The sequence below is a fragment of the Sinohyriopsis cumingii genome, unplaced genomic scaffold (genome assembly GCF_028554795.1).
Source record: "Sinohyriopsis cumingii isolate HCF-2022 unplaced genomic scaffold, ASM2855479v2 utg001460l, whole genome shotgun sequence".
NCBI classification, from domain to species: Eukaryota; Metazoa; Mollusca; class Bivalvia; order Unionida; family Unionidae; genus Sinohyriopsis; species Sinohyriopsis cumingii.
Genome location: NW_028316002.1, coordinates 1,564,495 through 1,585,991, shown reverse-complemented (window position 1 = coordinate 1,585,991; position 21,497 = coordinate 1,564,495). Strand labels below are relative to the sequence as shown.

Sequence of the window (21,497 nt, the reverse complement as noted above, 5' to 3'; positions counted from 1 at the left end):
AGAATCTGCAACTTGAAACAAAATTAATTGAATATATTGCTGAGCAATCACATATAATAAAAACAGCTTTGAACTGATTTATATCTATGCAAGTGAACTGATATGCAAAATGTCCAGTTTGCAAAATATTTTGCTGATATTGAGAACTAGCATAAACTTCTATAAAAGCTCTCAATGAATAATAAATATGCTATCAAGAATACTCAAATAGAAATAATTCAATGAGAAAGAGTAAAAAAACATCTTTAAAGCCTCAATCACAAGCCTACAAACAGTATAAAATAATTATATTAAGCAAACAGTATAAAATAATTATATCAAGCATACAAACAGTATAAAATAATTATATTAAGCTCTGACTTTCAATTAGCTCCAATTAATGGCAAATCACAAGTAATTCCAGCACTTGCAGAGCAATGAAAAAACAAGAAAACAAAAACAAAATACAGGAAAACAAATATATCTATAAAATGTATATAAAAATGAAAACTCTTGATTATGATATGACTTATTCACTTCACATAAGAAAATGTTATAAAAACAAAGCAGTTTTCATAAAACTTCTCTCTGGCCACAAGCAAAACAGTTGACAACAAATTTCATATATATTTGTTTCCTCTTTCTCTCTAATTTCTTATTAACTTTTATTAAATTAGTCATAATTAAATGTATACAATTAGTATTTAATTCCAATCAAGCCATTCACAGGATTCTATAGAATATTCACTATTAATAAATGAAAACTTGACTTAGTTGGAAACCAATTAGTGAAGAAGTTACAATTAAATTACAAGAAACTATAACTCCCTAAAGTGAATGGCGTAATCATAACAAAATTGCTGGCCTGTAATGTTATGGAGATCTAACATCTAATATTTTAAAGACTGATAATTGGTTCTAGTTATTTTACAGACTGGTAATCAGTTATAGTTCTTTTAAAGACTGGTAATCAGTTATAGTTACTGCTCAAAATGGATTACATCAGGCCATACAAAGGGATCTCTATACTTTCAATACATAATACTGGTTATTCACTCCAAATCAACATTCAATATAGATCCTGAAAAAAATGTGTTGTCAACTGCTTGTATGCTCAAAGAGGTTTAACATTCTGTTATAAAGCCTTACCTAGACTCCCAGTGGTAGAAGGTTGCTCCTTTCCATTTTCCTCTTCGTTCTCTCCAAGGTCATCATCCTGAAATTAGTCACAAGTCAATTTAGGTTTCATGAAGTTAAATTACATTCTGCATATCACATGACTATGACTAAGGTGTTATTTGGTTCATAAACCCTCTTTTTTTGTATATATGTATATTATACCACCTCATGATATCAATGCAAGCTAAAAGCGCACTGTTTAAGACATCAGAATATGCATACAAGTCATTTCCCTAGACCATTCATAGAGTAAAATTTTTGCATACAAGTCATTTCCCAAAACCATTCAAAGAGTAAAAAAATTGTTTTTCATCATGCAATAAATAGAATATTACATTTATGATCATTTCAATTGACTTTTATGTAATTCTTTGAATAAGTTTTAATAGTTTATTCATCAAAAATATTAATGTCATAAATTTGATTGGAAAAGAAAACTGTGCTAATAATACTTAGCCTTTATCTATTCTATGATACAGCTCCTGGTAGTTAAAAAAAATCAAATGGTTATAGTATACTTGTATATGTAAAATTGGGTACCTAACTGGTACACTTAATCTCATATTCTCTTGATTTTAACAGCCAGAAATGAAAGCCCAAACTCAAAGCCTAAACATTTTGACAGTCTTTAACTTTAAGTAGACACATGCTTGAATTACAGAGCTTTCAGATTTTTCTTAACTTTGATCTCTCTACCATACGACAGGGGCCCCAAGTGGCCAAGTGGTCTAAAGCGCTCACCATTCCGGATCACTGCCATCTCACCTCTGTCTGCGTGAGTTTGAGACTCAGGCTTGGCTAACATGGGTACATGAGAAAGCTTGCCAGCAGCTTCTCATGGGTTGGTGGTTCTTCCCAGTTTTCCAGGGTTCTTCCTCCACCAGATATACTGGCCGCCATGTATAGCCTATCTTGTGCTGAAAAGTGGCATTAAACAACACAACAACAACTACCATACTACAAAATTCCAATTATACAGAGACACTCTGAGTTTCACATCTGATTTTGGGTTTCAAGCATGAAATGAGTTTCTTGCCTAAAACGTATAGAGAATACGGGGTTTGTTCTGCCATGGCATGTAATGTTGTTTCTACTTATGATTTCCAGTAAACAGCCAAGACCATGCATTATTTGATGGAAAATCAGGAACCACATTTTTCAAAGGCTGCATGTAACACACATGTAAATACAATAGCTTCAAATGTACCCTAACTGTCAGACTTTTCCACCACAACAGTAAGCAAAGCAAAATATCTGTTTGTTGGTACAGCCTTATGAACCTTAAAGAAATGCCAATGAAAACACATAAGTATTTCTTATTTTAATTATGCTCCGAGTGGAACTTTTGCCAATCATGTAGATACTTTTGCCAATCATGTAGATACTTTTGGGGCAATATGGCCAATTTTTGATTAGGTAAATATGAAGTATAATATATAATAGGTGCAATTATTAGGTCTATTTCCTTTAATTACCAAAATGTTAAGATAACATACTGTACAAAATATCTGTCTCCAATGTCTGCATGCAAAAGCTATTGCCTCTATACAGAACCTATAATAAGCCATAAAGAGTTATCTCCATTATCTCCAACACTGACCATAGACCCAAGTTTACACCTCTCAATTTATGAGAACTTCAACATTAATTACTTGAATCAGAAAAAATTAAAAACAAAGAAATTCAGTGAATATTTGGCCCCTCCTACCATGGTGAGATTCCCAAAAGTAAAGAGTCATGAAATGTGACTAGAATCTTTGTGGCAGAGCTGTAGAAATACCGGGAGGAAAAAGAAAAAAAAATCAGGTCTCTGTCCAAAATGACATCAAAGTAAAAGTGCCCAAAAGGGCAAGACACTGATAAGTGATATTGACCTTGATGATAAAACCTTTATTCTAATACATAAAATGCCATCAAAAGAGACACATACATGCACCATGATATCATCCAATAATCATAAACAGCTCATACATTAAAAAACAAGTGGGAAACTGCATTTAAACCTAAAAATACTGGTAAAAAGAAACACAACCAAAAACATGAACTTCGAGATATATAGAGTCATAAGACTGTGATAACTGACAATAAACTATACATAATTGTCATAATGGACAACCATGGTGATTTTGGTTGTTTAAACATACTGAAGATGGCCCTATTGAAATCCATAAAACATTATATTGTGTTTTTTATTTTTGAAGACAATGTGAATAAATGTCTGGGGATTTCACTAATTTATGTCAACAAAGGTTACAAATGTCACCGAAGCAAAGAAATTAATTAAATTTTTTGAGGTTTCAGCACACTCAGTCCAAATAAACTTGGATTATTGATACGATTGGACTGAAACCATAAAAATATTTCTTTTATTTCTTATCAATAGATAATATTTCTACCATTTCCAAAAACTAAATATTAACAACATATATAGTGTGAAGTAAATAGTTTATTATACCTAAATGATGGTGACACAATTTTGGGTATTACAAATTAATGTTTTGCAAGAAACTGATAAGTTACCACAAACCAGCAAAAGAAATAAAGAAATAAGAATTTTTAATGTTTTTGATGATTATCTAATGCACTGAACCAAAATTCTTAACAAAATTTGCCCCAAAATGCAGTATTTTTAATACACCACACAGTAGCTACAACTTTTCTTACTATTTTAAAAGAGCAGGAAAAGAAAAGTGAATGTGAACATGATAATATTTTTAGTTTCAAACATAACTATTAAAACCTTATAAACAGAACAATTAAAACCTTATAAACAGAAAATAAATAACACATCATAGTCTGAGAATGTATTGTAAATTGACAGGAATACTTTTGTGAAAATGGACTTGACCTAAATTACAAGCTGTGAAACTTGAACCCAATGCAACTGTCTTTTTGTGTAATTTCATAGCAAGATGACTCATATAATTCCTCTCCCACCTCTACTCTTATGATTGAGATGAATCCAGAGCAAAATAAGTATATAACTCTTCTTAAAACAGTATGAATATAATAAATGGTCAGCATGCATGTCTGCTGATACTCTAAATAAATCAGTGAAGCTGAGTGATTTGTGAAAATGGGCATCATCAGATGTTGATATGCACATTTCTAGAAGATGCACATAACATTTGCCAAGTCTTAGTGCCTTCTGATGAAAAATGCTGAGCCCAGTTGTGCTAACAAGATTTTGTCATACAATGTATTAAATTGCTAGTCAAAATGGGCAACAACACTAAGTCACAGAAATCGTTGGAGCACAGTGATTTGTCAATATGTGCATCATTAATTGATGACCACAATATTTACCACCCTATCAGAAACTGTGGAACTAGTTGAACAAACAAGATTATGTGATAGATGGAAGGATGAAAGGACTGATGGACAGATCAAATTATTTTTGAAAGTGAATGTCAACTGTGTTTACAATAAAGAATGAAAATATTTTAAATACATGCTTCTAATTTTTTCAAAACAAGGCACAAAATAGAGAACAAAATGTGATAAACTTTGTTTCAAGCATGCAATAACTTACTCCATAGTTGTACATTGTTTGTTGAATCATACTAAGTAAAAGCTAAAATTATAAACAAATGATGAAATGATAAATGATCATATATAAAATTTATCACACATGATATTAATTAGTTACACAATTTATACTGCATTTATGCAATGAAAAGTCCATACTTAATAATAAGCCCAATCCTATTATAACAACATAATGCATGATATACATAGCTGCACAATTAATACAGGTATAGGCTGACTTATGCAATTGTCACTGGCACAAATTTCATGTGAATGCAATTTCACAATAATTTTTTCTAGTTTAATTTTTTTAGTTATGATAAAAAATAACGTTATTTGTCTAAAACCAAAAAATTAGTAAACAGCTAAAATGAATGGTATTCAAATTAACTGAATTACATATTTTTTAATGAAAATTAACGATAGTGAAACCAAAACTTTTGAGTTCTGCAATTATGACTCATGTGACCAATCATGGGAATGCAACTATCGTGAAAGTCTGCGGTCAGCTGTACTGCACTAAAATGATTACATATTAATTATTTCTTTATTTAATTTTTTTAGTGAAGACTAAAAAACTTAATTATTTGTCTAAAACAAAAAAATTAAGACTCATAAATGGCTAAAATGGATGGAATTAAAGTTAACTAAATTAGAATATTGAATGAAAATTAAAGGCAGTGAAACCAAAGATTTTGAATTATGCGATCACTCTTCAAAATGCAATTATCATGTAAGTCAGGGGTCTGGTGTACTGCATTTATCCAATGATAAGTCCATGCTTAATAATAAGCCCACCAGTTATTATAACCTCATGCATGACATTCATTAGCTGCACAATTAATACTGTATAACATTCAATAGTGGCATAGCAATGTATTTATCTAATCATAAGCTCATGCTTAAAAATACGTCCATGTCTATTATTAATAATTTTTTTTATTGCATTAGAAATTTATGTATAAATAGTGACAAACAGTTTCATTACTCCTTAAATATCTATAATGTACAGTATTATTTATTTAATGTAATGTTTAGAATGGAAAAAATAATGAAGATTTTGCATTATATTTCAAACCTTTCTAATGTATCTACCAGTATCTAATTAGTTAATGCAATATATATTATGTTCTTTAAACTATGTTATTTAAAAGATTGAAATTCGAATTTATTCATAAATTTCTACTATTATGGATTTCAACAGAGATAATTGTATCTTAGTGATCCAGTTTTATGTACTTTTATATATCTTAATGTCATTTATCCATAATATATATGCAATTTTTTCATGCCAATTATGCATTTAAGACTGTAAAAGAACATATCAGAATGAATTAAGCTATGATGTCATACTGTTATACTGTTTGTAGTGTTGATCTCTGAGAAACCTAATGTATTCAATGACATACACACTAATTTTGAATTCAGTTGAATTCAGTCTGATAAAGCAAAACTGGTCACACATTGTAGGTGTTGTTTATTTTGTAATATTTATTATGTATGACATTCATTAGTTGTACATTACTCTATTTATCCAAAGGCCCATCCTTAATAATATGTCAACCCCCTATTTTTATAAATATTTATGAGATATTTCACAAATATGTCTATGTCCAACAATAAACTAAATCCCTACTTTTGATAAATTTATTAGGCTGGCCTCCCTTGTCTTATTGTGGGAGAAATACTTTAATCTGGTTCATCTTACAACACATGACTATCATTTTACCATTTCAGTTTAAACAATTTCCATTTATTGAATTTCTGTATGGATTCAGGCAGAAAAAAACCCTTTAAAATGTTCACAGATGACCACAGTTAATACAGATTCCAATCTTATGAGTATCCTCTCAAGGGAAACCATCCATCCAGTAAAAGTCCATCATAAGCTGAATTGCAATAACACATTTATATCAGCTTTTCCCATTAACAAGACACCCATACTCTTATAGGGCCACCTTTTTGCTGCAATGGACAGAGTCACATAAGAGGAGTACACCACAGTACTGATACGTTATTGCAGCATTCATTTGAAGGAATCAATTTCATTTGCTATTGTCTGCTTGAGAATTATGGTAGATCACTGAATTTTAGCAAACATAACATTTTAGTGAATGTAACAATACAATTTTATGAATAAAACATTTCTGTGATGAGATCATGTTAGTAATATAGAACATAAATGCAGACACCTAGTAACAATTTTCAAACTGTAAAAATAAACTCAATACCACTAAACCATGTTTCAATTTCACCAAATTTATTTAAATACATGGACTTACATATATTAACCAGGTTTCAATTCCACCAACTTTTTTAAAACTTATTTAATACCTATTAAGCAGGTTTCAATTTTGCCACCATTTTCTTTACTCAATAGATGTTAATCAGATTTCAATTTCATCAAGATTTCTTAAACATTTATTTAACATATATTACCCAGATTTCAATTTCACCAACATTTCTTAACTACTTACAGATGAAAACTGTTAACCATTACATTAGAAATGTTGGTTCATTAGTGATTCACAAAAATTATATATCGCTAATTGCAAAGAATTCAAATTCACAAATTCAAAGACTTTAAGATATTATGTCTTTGAGTATATGGTTCACTAGGTACTTTTTCAACCAGTCAACATTTAATTTATAAAATGATAGTAAAGTTTTTCTCCTGCATAACAGATACAAACTAAACAATGCACAGTTCCAAGTCAGATCGGAAATCAGATAGTCATCCATTACATAAATTACAGAAGTGTACTGTGTTACAGGCAAGGATGCCTTCCATGGTGGCACAGTACCAACTCAGATTGGAAATCACATTCAGTCATCCATTACATAAATCACAGAAGTGTGCTGTGTTATAGGCAAGGCTGCCTTACATGGTGGCACAGTATCAACTCAGATCGGAAATCACATACAATCATCCATTACATGAATCACAGAAGTGTACTGTGTTACAGGCAAGGTTGCCTTACATGGTGACACAGTATCAACTCAGATTGGAAATCACATACAGCCATTCCTTACAGAAGCCACAGATGTGTACTGTGTTACAGGCAAGTCTGCCTTACATGGTGGCACAGTACCAATTCAGATTGGAAATCACATACAGTCATCCCTTACAGAAGCAACAGAAGTGTACTGTGTTACAGGCAAGGCTAACCTATAATGGGACACAGAATCAACTCAGATCTGTAATGATATACAGTCATCCCTTACAGGAACCACAGAAGTGTACTGTGTTAGAGGCAAGGCTGCTTTACTGGTCTGCTAATGCATTATTTGATGGCCGACCTGGATCTATGCTGTTTGCATTGGGTATGGATTACATTTAGGTAAATACCCAAGAAAAGCCCATCATACATTTATTTCATAGCTATGCAGGGATCAGCCAAAATTATTTGCCACAAGATGTTAGGTGTTTCCTACCACCAAAAGAACACAAGGTTGTCCACTGTAATGAGGGGTAATTAGTTTGGTCTGTTCCATACACAGCCATAATAAAAACAATTATACAGAATTTAGCTACTAGGCTTACAAATTGTCATTTGTTTATAAGCACATTGGTTTCACTGAAGAGCATGAAATAAGGTTAATTCCATTGAGAAACAGTTTTAATGCCTCTCACATTTGTGTTATGGCACTGGACAACAGTTGGCATGTATTTTTTCCTGTCATTCAGCTACTGACCATAATTGTTTCTAATGGGAAGCAGATTGAAATAAACTTGGAGTAAAACATAAATGTGCCACTATAAATAAAATGACCACTCTGTTGGCCTATGTGGTGGAGCATCCGCCTCAGATGCAGGAGGTTGCAGGTTCAAACTCTGGCTGAGTCATATCAAAGACTTATAAAAATGGTATTAGCAGCTACCTCGCTTGGTGCTCAGCATTTAGAGGTTAATGTTAGGACTGGTCGGCCTGGTGTCAGAATAATGTGACTGGGTGGGACATGATGCTATATGTCTATGGCAGGATGCCCTAGTGCTAGACATCGCAATAAAATGCCACACTGCAGACATTATAGCATTATGACTAAAAAAATCATTAAAGCTACAATAAAAATCCAAAACACACAGACACACATACAAATAATGCAGCGATTAAGTAATAAAATAAATTTAGTGCCTTATATGGATCTTGTCCATAGTAATATCTTAGATCTATGAATGGTGCCAGTGTACAGAATTGAATTTTATCCAGAATATAATATAATATAATATAATATAATATAATATAATATAATATAATATAATATAACATAATATAATATAATATAATATAACATAATATAATATATTATAATATAATATAATATAATATAATGTCTCTGCAACTGTAAGGAAACTATGATGTAATCTCACCCAGTGAGAAATATGATGTCATGGAATTGTACCAGTCATTATCTATGGCTGATGTATGTGGTTCCAAATGTAAATTGTTCAGGCCATTAAATAGGAACATGAAAAACTGTTAAGTGATGTACTAACTGATGCAAATAAATGTAAATCTTACCCAGAGGAGTTCCTTGGAGGCAGGAAGTTTGACAGAAAGACACATAGCAAGATGGAACGAAAGCAAACAGCAAACAAAATAGAGATGGAAAGAAAGGAAAAATTTAAGTATCAAATGAACTCATCACCTAAACATTACATCATGTATCAATTTAACATATTGTCAAATCTTAATGTAAACTTTAAAAAAGTTAAGGATATCAAACTATTCCTTAAAACCCAATAATATACATGTGTAATATTTTTAAATGTGAAAATATTAAATCCTAAAGAGAAGTTTTTAAGGTTCATATCCATACTGTATTTGATCCAACAAAATATGTTGAAAAAATGGGGACAGGTTCATATTCACACTGTATTAAATCCAACATTTAAAATATGGGGACTGGTTCATATTCATATTGTATTAGATCCAACATTTAAAATATGGGGACTGGTTCATATTCATACTGTATTAAATCCAACATTTAAAATATGGGGACTAGTTTATATTCATATTGCATTAGATCCAACATTTAAAATATGGGGACTGGTTCATATTTGTATTGTATTAGATCCAACAAAAAGTTTTAAAATGGGGACAGGTTCATATTCATACTGTATTAGATCCAACAAAATATGCTGAAAAAATGGGGACAAATAGGATAGTTCTTCTCCATTCTTTGTGGCAAGCAGGATTCATATTTTTTTCCTTTACAGACATTCATGTATTAGCAGTTTTATTCTGCATCTTCTTTGTGAAGAAATTATATTAAATGCGTATGTTTTATGCTATTTACAAAGCTGGTGTGTTAACCTAAAGTACGTATAATTAGTACCACTGTCAAAAAAGTGAACTGCATTTGAGATGCAGTTAAAGCTAGATAACAAAGTATGAGGCTCAGAAAATGAGTGACACACAGACCTATGTTATAACCTAGTATGCAATATATGTTGATCATTCCATAAGTTACCAATGCTAGTGTCCTAATCACCCTAATCAGATGCCATTGTTGATATCCTTGGCCATATGGAAAAGGATTTATGATGACCCTTACTTACCGCTGTAGTGGGAGCTTCCTTCTGAACATTATCTATTGTTTCTTTTCTGGCCTGGATTTGAAGAGATTATATGGAAATGATTTTTATGTTCATTAATTACAACTGTAACAATGTATATGATTGCATGCAAGGCTAATAAAGAAACACTACACACAACAAGAAATCTGGCCTTCATTATCAAAACACCATGCACAACTCTCACTTCACATTCAAAGTTATAAGAAGCTTTTCAAATCCTTGCATTTTAATTGATTTAATAGAAACAAAAATTGGATAACAAACCTGCATACACACAAAGTATAATACAGTAATAGTTTAGAATCTATTAATTGTCTTTACCAGTAGCAAACTTTACAGGCAAAAATGATTATAAGCAGTTCTCATGAAATTGTTAAAAATGATGACAAACACTTTCAAACACAAGAAACAAAATGTCACAAAGTTATCATGATGATGATAAATGTTAATTTTCAAACACATTATTTTTAGTTATAAATCATATTTATACATTTAATGCAGGCATACAAATGTCTTTAAGATATGTGTAAACCTTGATTATTAATAGAAATCTTAATGAAATACATGTCTTCTGATGGATCAGTTATACACACTTGAACATCCATAACGAAAAGGCATTATGTTATGATTCATGCAAAAAAAGAAAGAAAAAAAGAATTTTAAAATGTTAGTAACATCACTAGGTGGTTTTTCTTGCCTAAAATATCACAATCAGCAAACGTCAAATCCTCAAAAATAATAACTTTCTGTTTTAAAACAGTATACCTGTTTGTAAGAGTACGTTTAGTAAATGACTTTCAATTTCAACTCACTGATGCCAAACAACTTCCTTATTTGTCCTAGGTAATTCCATACTCCTTCAAATTATAAATCTTTGCATTAAAATACTTACAGCACGTTCCTGAATCTCAATTCTTCGTCTTTTCTGTATGGTGTCTAAAAGCTTCAGTGACTCTTTACTTCGCTCACGTAAAGGGAAGTTACCCACTTCTAGAGATGAATTGAAGGCCTGAAATAGGATGTGACAAATACTGTGAAGGTACATGTACTATTTTTGGTAAAGGTAATTTTAGCAAAACCACAAAAACTGATACCAAAATTTTTAACATAAATTCATAGTAAGCTGTTTCAATTGTTAAATTCAGTGCTAATGTTGTTACACTTTATGCTAATTCCCTTCAAAATTGCATACTGCCGACTCTTACAAAGATATTTTTTTCAATCTCTAACTTTATAATAGCAAATAAATATACCTCTCTGCATATAGCTATTGTCTAATTTGGGAAAACAATTTTAGTCTGATTAGGCTGAAGGAGGACTTTCATAATGAAAATATAGAGGATCTCAAATGGGTAATAATTTAATATTGAATTTATTAAACAAGTTGAATAATATCCAGCCTTTGTAAGCTTTGGTGAGCAAAAGCTGGACATTATTCAATGAGTTTCATAAATATTAAATCATTACCCATTCGAGATTCATTTTATCACAAATTTTTTGTTCAGTATAAATTATTAAGATAGAAAGAAGAATGAATAATTTATTTCATTTTAACTGAGATGCTGCATCTTTCATTTGTTGTGCATAAAAAATAGTTGAAAACAAAGTTGAACAAATATTAATGTTTGCAAATAGATTATACTCTTTAACAAATGATAAATCAAATTACTAGTGTCCTTCCAAATAAAAATAATATTTTACACAGCAAAATCATTTTTCAATACAAAATGTCAAACACTTGTGATGTCAGAGTGCAGTAGACAATCCCTGCTTACTCCAAAGTGTCACTTTTACAACTACTGGTAAACATTGCATTGTGGCAATATTCATGTGAAAGGGAGGATTACTGGATGGTAAAATCCCCATATTTACTGTAATGTATTTGTGACCAGACATTTGTATTATTATTCAATTTGGAACAGTAGACAACAGAAAACATTAACAAATTTCATTTTGTGTCAGAATTGAATCACATTTTTACTGCATAAATATGTTGTTGTGGTTGGATGAAGTTTTGTCAGCTGGGAGACTGGTTTATGTCAACATTGTTTTTTGAACAGAGGTGAGTTTATTTACTTCTATAAGTTAATATTTAAACCATGCCTGCATATAGGGTGGACTAAATGTTACATGTATACAACTCACCCAGTATCCCCACACACACAAATACACCTGCCAGCAATTGAACAATACCCTTAGTTTTGTTGTTCTTTTCTGAGAGTATTATGCCATTGTTCATAGCATGATATGCTTGCTATACATAACAAACCCATGTGGGGGTAAATTCACCATGTTCATAAAGGCATGGCCTTTTTCCCCCAATTCCCTCTGGCCAGTTGATTAAAAAAATGGCTGCCAAAATATTCATAGTATTAAGTAAAAAGAAACAGTTCCATAAAGCAGGGTAAAGAACATTTTCTAACAATCGCAGCCAATCAGTAAAGAGAATACTGTGCAAGAATTTCATGTGTATATTTGGACCAATCAGAATCACATAAAGTTATATGTTAAAATGTTTAATATAAAAAAATATTAAACTGTGCACACTATATGTAAAGTGTACTGACAATGTGATGAGAGTGTAATTTATACTAAATATTCACCCGCAATAAGGTGTAATCTAGGTATTGAGGCTAAAAAGTTGAGTCACTGTATTCAAAATAAAAACTGATTCCTTCAAAACAACACCATGAGTATCAACATTTCTAAGTTTCATGAACTCAATAAATACGGAATTGGTCAATACCAAATATTCTGTTGATAAGTGTACCTTAAAATAGCTGTATGGAAATAGCATTACAATCTACAACAAAATCAGTACTACAGGCACATGTTGTTATAAACAACCCCCATCTTAACTACTTTATGGATAATAAATCTAGCCATGAGAGGCAAATTTTCTGTTTACAATTACAGTATCTCTCAAGGGGTATAGTCAGAACACCATGCTTTCGATTCTGGCCTCTGTCAGGCAAAATGTCATTGTTAGGGGTGGGGATGGGGATGGGGTGGAAAAGCTCTCAAGAAGCAATACCAAATAACTGAGATTTTGTATGCATTAACATTTACAAAGAGCTGCTTTTGAAGCATCTGCTGTTTTCCACTGTAAAGTATTCATTCCATATGAAGGGTAATTCCGTTACTCCCTCGTTCCTCATTTACTCATTATTTTTGTGCATTATATCATCCCATTTCATGCATAATTTAAATTTCAGACACCTACGTATCTTTGCAATTTGAAAATTATTGTAATTATAATGCCATACAATTCAATACTGCATGTATATCATCAACATAAAAATCGATATGAATTGCAAAATTTTCAAAAACAAAAACAAATCTGTTTTCTTCATACACACTTCTTAAAACTGCTGAGTACCAAATACCATTTTTGAAGTTTGGCACAATTTTTCAAACTTTGTTAAAAAATTCTCTCTCATTCATCTTTTACCCAACCATTCTGGTCAATTTCTGTTTGCATCCTGGTATCAAACCTTGTTCAGTACAATTTTTTTTTTACACATTTGTAGACAGAAAAACACATACTGCAAAAATGTTCACATCAGGTTGCATAAACTATGAATCCATTATAAATACTGAAATGTCTGGTACTAAAAGTGAAAAGGCCTTTAGACTTCATCTCAGTTGTTCTTAGATATCCCTGTCCTTTAAATTAAGAAAAAATATTTACATATTTTCAGCATCATGAATGAAGTTCAGACTTGTTCCAATACTACTGTACTATATGTACTAAAAATCTGTAACAAAAAGTAGCAGGAGGTCCAAAATCAAATTTATTTGCAAACTGTATAAATTATAAACAGAAGTGGATGCATTTGCACATGCCAAATCTGTAAGTCTATCATATTCCATTGCCCACTTAAAAACAGCTTGTTAATTTTATGCAAGGTTCCAATCTACACCTTTCTAACAAAGTTTAAAAAGAGAGAGAGAGAGAGAGAGAGAGAGACAGAGACAGAGAGAGAAAATCTAGTATTCTGACAAATTTGTGTAGTTAAGATCATGTAATCAAATCACAACTGGAAAGGTAAAAGTGATGAACCAAGATGATAGCAATTTTGCTATTGCTAAAATTATAATTTGGCATATGCTAAATATGTTGCATTTGATAATTTCTTTGTTATGAGAAGAGAGATGGAATAGGATTTTATGTCAAATTCTACTGAAAAGAATTAATACAAGTCTTTTGGATGGTTATTATTCCAGATTCAAATATCTGAACAACAGACATAAGCCCCTCAAAAAGACTGATGCTCTACTGTCCAAATAAAAATGTCCATGAATTCAAGATAAGACCAAGTCCTTTTTATAACTGTTTAATTTTGAAATCATCCCTGATATTCTTATACTACAAGATTTTCAAATTAGCTACTGCAACAGCCATAATGAATGTAGATCAGTACCATTTTCATTTAGGATAAACCAGACAACATTAAAAGACTTCTGATGAAATCCTGATGTTGATATGACCATCCATGGAAGAGAATTAGTGATAAGATTTGCAATATGTTTGTTATGCTTGCCATATCTGACATCATATTAGTCCCATTTTCATTCAGGACCAACTGGATATCACAAATAGTCTCCTGGTAAAACCCCCATGTCAATATGACTTTTCATTTAGTAATAGAAGCAATAAGAAGATTTTCAAGATGGCTGCCATGGTGGTCATACTGGGTGTCAGATTGGCACCATCCAGTTCAAACAAGAAATCACTAACAAGTTGATATGATTCTCCATCTAGAAAGATTAGCTACAAGAGCTTCAGTATAGTCACTGTGGCTACCATACTGGACATCAGATTGGTACAACTTTTATTTAGGGCCAACTAGACACCATAAGAAGCCTTCTGGTGAAAATTCCATGCTGATAACTTTCCTATCAGGAGGAGTAGCAATAACAAGACTTTCAAGATGGCTGACATCACATCCATCTTGGATGTCAGAATGGCACCATGTTCATTTAGTGAAACCCCTGTGTTGATATGACCATCCATTCATTAGAAGTAACAACAACAAGATTTTCAAGATGGACAGCTAGGTGACAACATGTGTGAGCAGATCTAATTTTATTTATGATCAGCTAGACATCATGAAGTCTTTAGAGAAAACCTACTGTCAATATGACTTCCATCCTGGCAAAGTAGTAATAACAAGACATTCAAAATGGTGGCCATAATGGATGTCTAAGCAGCACTGTTTTCAGTTAGGAAAAACAAGACCTAGGGATGAATGTGTATGCAATGTTTCATGATAATCCTCCAAATAGTTTAGAAGTAGAAATAACAAACTTGAGCCAACACAGAGACAACAGACAGTGAACAATGGACAACAGATGACTGACAACAGACCATCCAATAAACTCTTCTGGTCTGTAACCAGTAGAGCTAACAACTGGGGGGTGGGAGATATTCATTCAATAGATCAGGGGTCTCAAACTCAAACCACCCTGAAGGCATATTCGATGGCACAAGGGCAGCACCACCTTTGTCATCTCTCATGACACCTTGTGATGCCAATCATTTTGCAGGCCACAGGAAATGGCTTGGTGGGCCAAATGTGTGAAACCCCTGAAATAGATCATGTGATTCAAATAGAACAAAGCTTTTGATGTACCTCAAAGTATAATACCCTGAAATTAAAAACTTTAATTTGTTTCTTTAAGACTTCTCTCTCTTGGAATTTTATCAGCCTTCCATCAGGTACACAAAACATACATTGTCACAACATTATGTGCATTAGAACCTTCAGTCATATGCCAAAAAGCAACACAAATTCACTTGTGCCAAAAAAATACACTCCAATCATTATATGGATAGTAGATTAACAGGCAACAAAACAGAGTTTGACTGACCCACAACTGCTGTGAGGAACAGATGATCGTATTGTTGTTCTAAATAAATGCCTTAAATTCTCAAATAAACAATAATTATGTGATGATCTACACCAGCAATCAATTAAAAATAACAAAACAGAGAGAAAACAAGAAATACTGTGAATTCATTCATTTTTATGAGTATTGATTTGTATGGTTATACAAAAATTATACTTCCTTTGGTGCTTAAATTAATTAAATGAAGAAAGGATAATAAATATATGTACTTGAGATGGGTCCAACTGCAAATAATTAAGACCCTGGTCTTACAGTGTATAATATACTGGTAGATAAGGGTCTACACTGTTTGTTTTTTGATTACCCAAAACAAAAAGCAGAGACCCAGATCTGCCAGTGCATTATACAATGGCAGATAGGACTGTGCATTATACAATGGCAGATATGACTGTGCAGTTTGCAGTTGGGCCTGAATTATAAGCAAGTATATATGGTTCTAGAATTCACAGGCTGGTAAAGGGGACTTTTTATTTCCACTGAATGACCATTGTCCATTGGGTCTTTAAATTTTTAGTTTGCTGCAATCATAAAATCAGTGATAATTAATACACTGCAATCAATAGCGTGCAAAGAATGCCCTGCAATTAATAACCTGCAATGAATGTCCTGCAGTAAATACCCTTCAAAGATAACAAATTCACAGTATGCTAAAATTCCCAATCTTTTTCACTACTAATTATAATGTAAATTCATTTTAAAAAAACTTAAGTCAAGCTTTGCATTTGCTTCAAAAATTTATTTACGTCTTTTAATGAGAGTAACATTTGAGTTTAAAATATGGCTGCATTAACCTTCACCACTACTACAAAAAAGAACCTTGCAAAATATAATTTATTTAAGTGTAAAATCATAAAATTAATAATTTGCTACCATCTTCCAATACAAAGACTGAAAAGTAAGATGATGTACAACCATGACAAAAACATGCATGGACTTGAAAATACCTGAAGTGCCTGCCAAAAAGAAAGTGTGAAAATGTGAAAGGTAATGATTTTTATATATACAGAATACCAAAGGCCAACACCAACATATATTTCAGACGTATCTCTTTACTGATGCAATTATCTACCTGTTGTAATATCCTTATTTATTTTGGAAGAAAAACAGATTTGACTTTGTGCTGTAATAGGTCATGGAATTGTATATTATTTGGTAGAAGTCTATCATAGTAAATAAAATCATACAGACTTAACATCAATTATTCATTAACAGTATAAATAAGCATAATGCATCTTAGTGTTCAAGGATACTCCAAACATCATACATTAAAGTTCTGAATCCTATAGTTTATCAATATCTGACTTCATAAATTTTAAAAACTACAATGATATATATTTTTAATGAACATCTGTTTTGTGAAGCAATGATATATTTTCCACATGTTACAAAATGTAAAGGAAAATACGAAAGGTCAGATTCTGCTGTCTATCTTGACTGATGAACCTGTTTGATGTTTGAAAGATGGGCACCTTCTATACTCCTATAAAATTCAAATCAAACTGCAAACTGCACAGACCAAAATTTGCTATAAAATAAAGCATCAGTAGATCTGCATCTATGCAATTTGTTAAGATTAATAAATACAACAAATAGAACCTGATCTGCTTGCATTTTAGGTGACTGAAGATCAGGTTCTGTGTTGTTTGCAGTCAGACCTGACTTAAAGGCAGGTATATATGGTAAGTTGTATTTCTATGATAAACACCTCTGACTATTATTATGAATACTTTACCTGGATTGATTTGCCTTTGACCACCATGTTGTCCCAGCACTCCTTTTTGATCATATCTCGTAGGTACATCTTAGCCAAATTGTCAAACTCTATTTCCTCTCTAATCTAAAAAGACAATTGTGTAAAGCAGAGGTATATGAATCTTAATCACAACTTTCTTTATGGTTTGTTTTTCTTTTTGACCTCAACCAGTTCAGGAATGAGATACTAGCAGCCAGCTTATACAAGAGAAAAGTTCTAATAGGCAAACTGTATGCAAAGCAGTTCTGATCTTGATCAGCTAATCACATTTCTCTAAACAAGAAAATGCCCCCCCGTAAATGGCACTTGAACTCCCTTCAAAATATGCAGTTTATCATAAAATCCAGAAACATTATTGCATTTTTCAATTTATTTTTCCAATTTGTGAGGAAACTAAATTTATGAAGATATTATTGTGGTTAGGCTGCAACATGGCATACAGTAGACATATTCATGACATGGTATACAATAGACATATTCATGACATTGTATACAATAGCTATATTCATGATATGGTATACAGTATAGGGCATAACCGACTTTTGATCCGGAAATCGGATTCCACCGGATAGTATGAACTTCCGATTAATCGGAGTCGGACAAGGCAGGAACGACCGATTCGGATAATAAAAATAATAAAGTTGAATTTCTATAGTACCGTGTCTAACACTGCATGTCATTCGATAGTGCGTTAATAAAGTTAAATAAGAAGTCAGAAAAGTCCAATATGGTCAACACAACGGGGTGAAACGATAATACTTGAGTTAGACCGAAAGATTTAAATTTATTAAAATATATAATACAGTCCTACCCGTTTATGTCAACATCCTCAATAATGAAAGCATAATATTGAATACATTGACACATGCTAATGAGGTATTAAAAGAAAATGATTCTTACAATCGTAAATATAAATAAAGTTAATAAGGAAACTTTCACAGCACAATAAACTTGTTTCAATCACCGATCACTTTGGAAAATGCAAGAATCGATCTGATTTCATTGCTTTTATTTAAGTCGCCGCAATAGGCCAACTTCATAGGACCAAACAAAAGCCTGTTTTATTTTTATTTGACCACAACATTAAAGCATGGCGGCAAGATCAACTAATTGTTGAATAAAGTACAGGATGGAACTGGCCGCTTGCCAACATAAATGATTAAGGCGGGAAAATTAAAGCCTGGTGGCAAGATCAACTAATTGTTGAACAAAGAATGGGTCGGCACTGTGGCTTTGAACTTTGTTGCATTTTGCTATAGTCCTGCCATATCCTTCCCCTTGTGACATCGGTGTGATATGCAAAACATGTGTAACACGGTTTAAAAAGTTAATTTGAAAAACCTTTAAATTTAGCATTTCCGATTAATTGAATCGTATCCGGAATCGGAAAAATTTCATGCCCAAAATCCGGAATCGGAAATCAGTAGAAAAATGCTAATCGGTTATGCCCTAATACAGTAGACATATTCATGACATGGTATACAATAGACATATTCATGACATTGTATACAATAGCTATATTCATGATATGTTATACAATATACATATTCATGACATGGTATACAATAGACATATTCATGACATCATATACAATAGCTATATTCATGATATGTTATACCATATACATATTCATGATATGGTATAAAATAGACATATTAATGACATCATATATGATAGACATATTCATGATATGTTATAAAATAGGCATATTTATCACATGGTATACAACAGACATATTCATGATATGCTATACATCAGACATATCCATACCTACAGATTTATAATAATTCTATTTCTTGCAAATGTTTTTTTAAAGAAATTCATACCAATCTGACCATGCAAAAATACCATCATGTATGGAAGTTAATTATGGTCATTATGGATAATAATAAAGAATGAAGTCATTAATGGATCACATACAATTTGCAGTGTTTCATATGGTTTTAATATTCTTGCCAGACAACATGGTTTCATTTACCCTTTGAACTTCTGCATCGTTTTCTGCCTGCAGTCGGTTCTGTTCCTCAATGTCAAGGTCAAATTCATGCCGATTCAGCCGTTCTATTTCTGGCAGAGTTTCGTTGATTCTCAACCTTTCTTGCAGCTGCAATTGAAAATTTAAATATCATATTTCAAAAAAAGAAACCATTCAATTACTGATGGGTCATATTTATGCATTCAGGTGGAAAGGAAAGTAGGTTCAATTTCAAGTATAACATAATGATAATGTGAAATAACAGTCAATCAGGGCATAATTATTCTAAAAAAGAATGTAGAACACTGGGTATGAAACTTATTAGAATTCTCATCAGTGTAAAGCTGCATACAAAATGTAGCTGAAATCCAATAATCCTTAGTAAATAATGTTATAGAAAACAAAGTCAGACCATATATCCCCTAAATCATGTTTGGGAATTTTAAAAAACAAAATAACTGAAGGTTTTATCAATATAAATGTGCATGCTAAATACATTGAAATCCAAGAATTCTTAGTAAAGTTATGTTACAGAAACCAAAGTGAGAAGGATCAGACATCAGGGTCCATAACTCTTTTAAACACCGCTCTGGAATGCTGAAGACAACTCATTAAAGGACTCATCTATATAGAGCTGACTGCTAAATTTGTTTTGAATTCCAACAATTTTGGTAAAAGTAATGACACAGAAACCAGAGTCAAGACTGATTATCATGAGACATAAGTCTTTTAAATGATGTCTTAGAATGCTGGAAAACAAATCCATTCAAGGGTTCTGTCAATTTGAAATCAAACAACAGAACTTGTTAAAGTATGGCTGCTGAAACCAAAGGTACTAGGATAACAAACAGGAGAATAACTCCTACAAATGTAGAATATACAAAATACATTCTAACTGAATCTCAGTAAATGTGACAAAGAGAAATAATTACTCATCAAAGTATCTTTTTTCAATGTATTTAACAAGGAGACTCACTGATCATTAACCAGCATAATTTTTTATCAGTTTTCGATACCCAATCTGCAACTATGTATAGATGTTAGGTGAAAGGGTACCTTTTTATAATTTTCTATGAAATAACTGTTATTATTTTGTAAAAGATATTTAACTTTCTGCAGCAGAAAAAAATGTATACTTAAGTATAATTTTGTGTTCATGTGTGTGTGTGTGTGGGTAACTGCTAAGACATTTGAAGCACGTACAAACAATCATTATTCACTAGAATTTCAAAAGATAGAAATTTCATTCATCTAAGATGACCAATCTAAAATTTTGTTCTATTTTTATGCTTTACTCAGATTTCAATATCAAACCATATATAATTTGTCTACAAAGAAAACTTATGAGGGAAACAAACTGAATGAGTTATACAGCAAGTTTAATATTTTGCACATTTTACAGTTTTATTATAATAATTTCTACAGCTGACAACAAATCTTTAATATCTTAATTCAGAATATTCAGTCAAGCAAAGATTTTCACTAATAAAAAAGTGACTTATCACAAGATAATATTCCTAAAGCCATATGCTTCACATTGGGTTAATTCTCTTGACTACAATAATGTCCTAACGACATATGCTTCACAT

General features: G+C 31.8%; 1 protein-coding gene across 9 annotated transcripts in view; it reads right to left on the bottom strand.

The window, feature by feature from the left end:
- Positions 1 to 21,497, bottom strand: part of LOC149772475 (cilia- and flagella-associated protein 43-like) — a 123,798-nt gene that overhangs the window by 42,031 nt on the left and 60,270 nt on the right. For 7 of the 9 annotated variants that reach the window (XM_089947760.1, XM_089947765.1, XM_089947762.1 and 4 more), the window contains 5 exons: positions 19,912 to 20,037; positions 17,913 to 18,017; positions 11,160 to 11,276; positions 10,250 to 10,300; positions 1,129 to 1,195 (listed from right to left, as the gene is read on the bottom strand). In XM_089947760.1, coding sequence (XP_089803886.1) covers positions 1,129 to 1,195; positions 10,250 to 10,300; positions 11,160 to 11,276; positions 17,913 to 18,017; positions 19,912 to 20,037 — 466 coding nt within the window. The remainder of the gene's footprint in view (positions 1 to 1,128; positions 1,196 to 10,249; positions 10,301 to 11,159; positions 11,277 to 17,912; positions 18,018 to 19,911; positions 20,038 to 21,497) is intronic. The other 2 variants (XM_089947766.1, XM_089947767.1) reach the window with 1 other exon arrangement.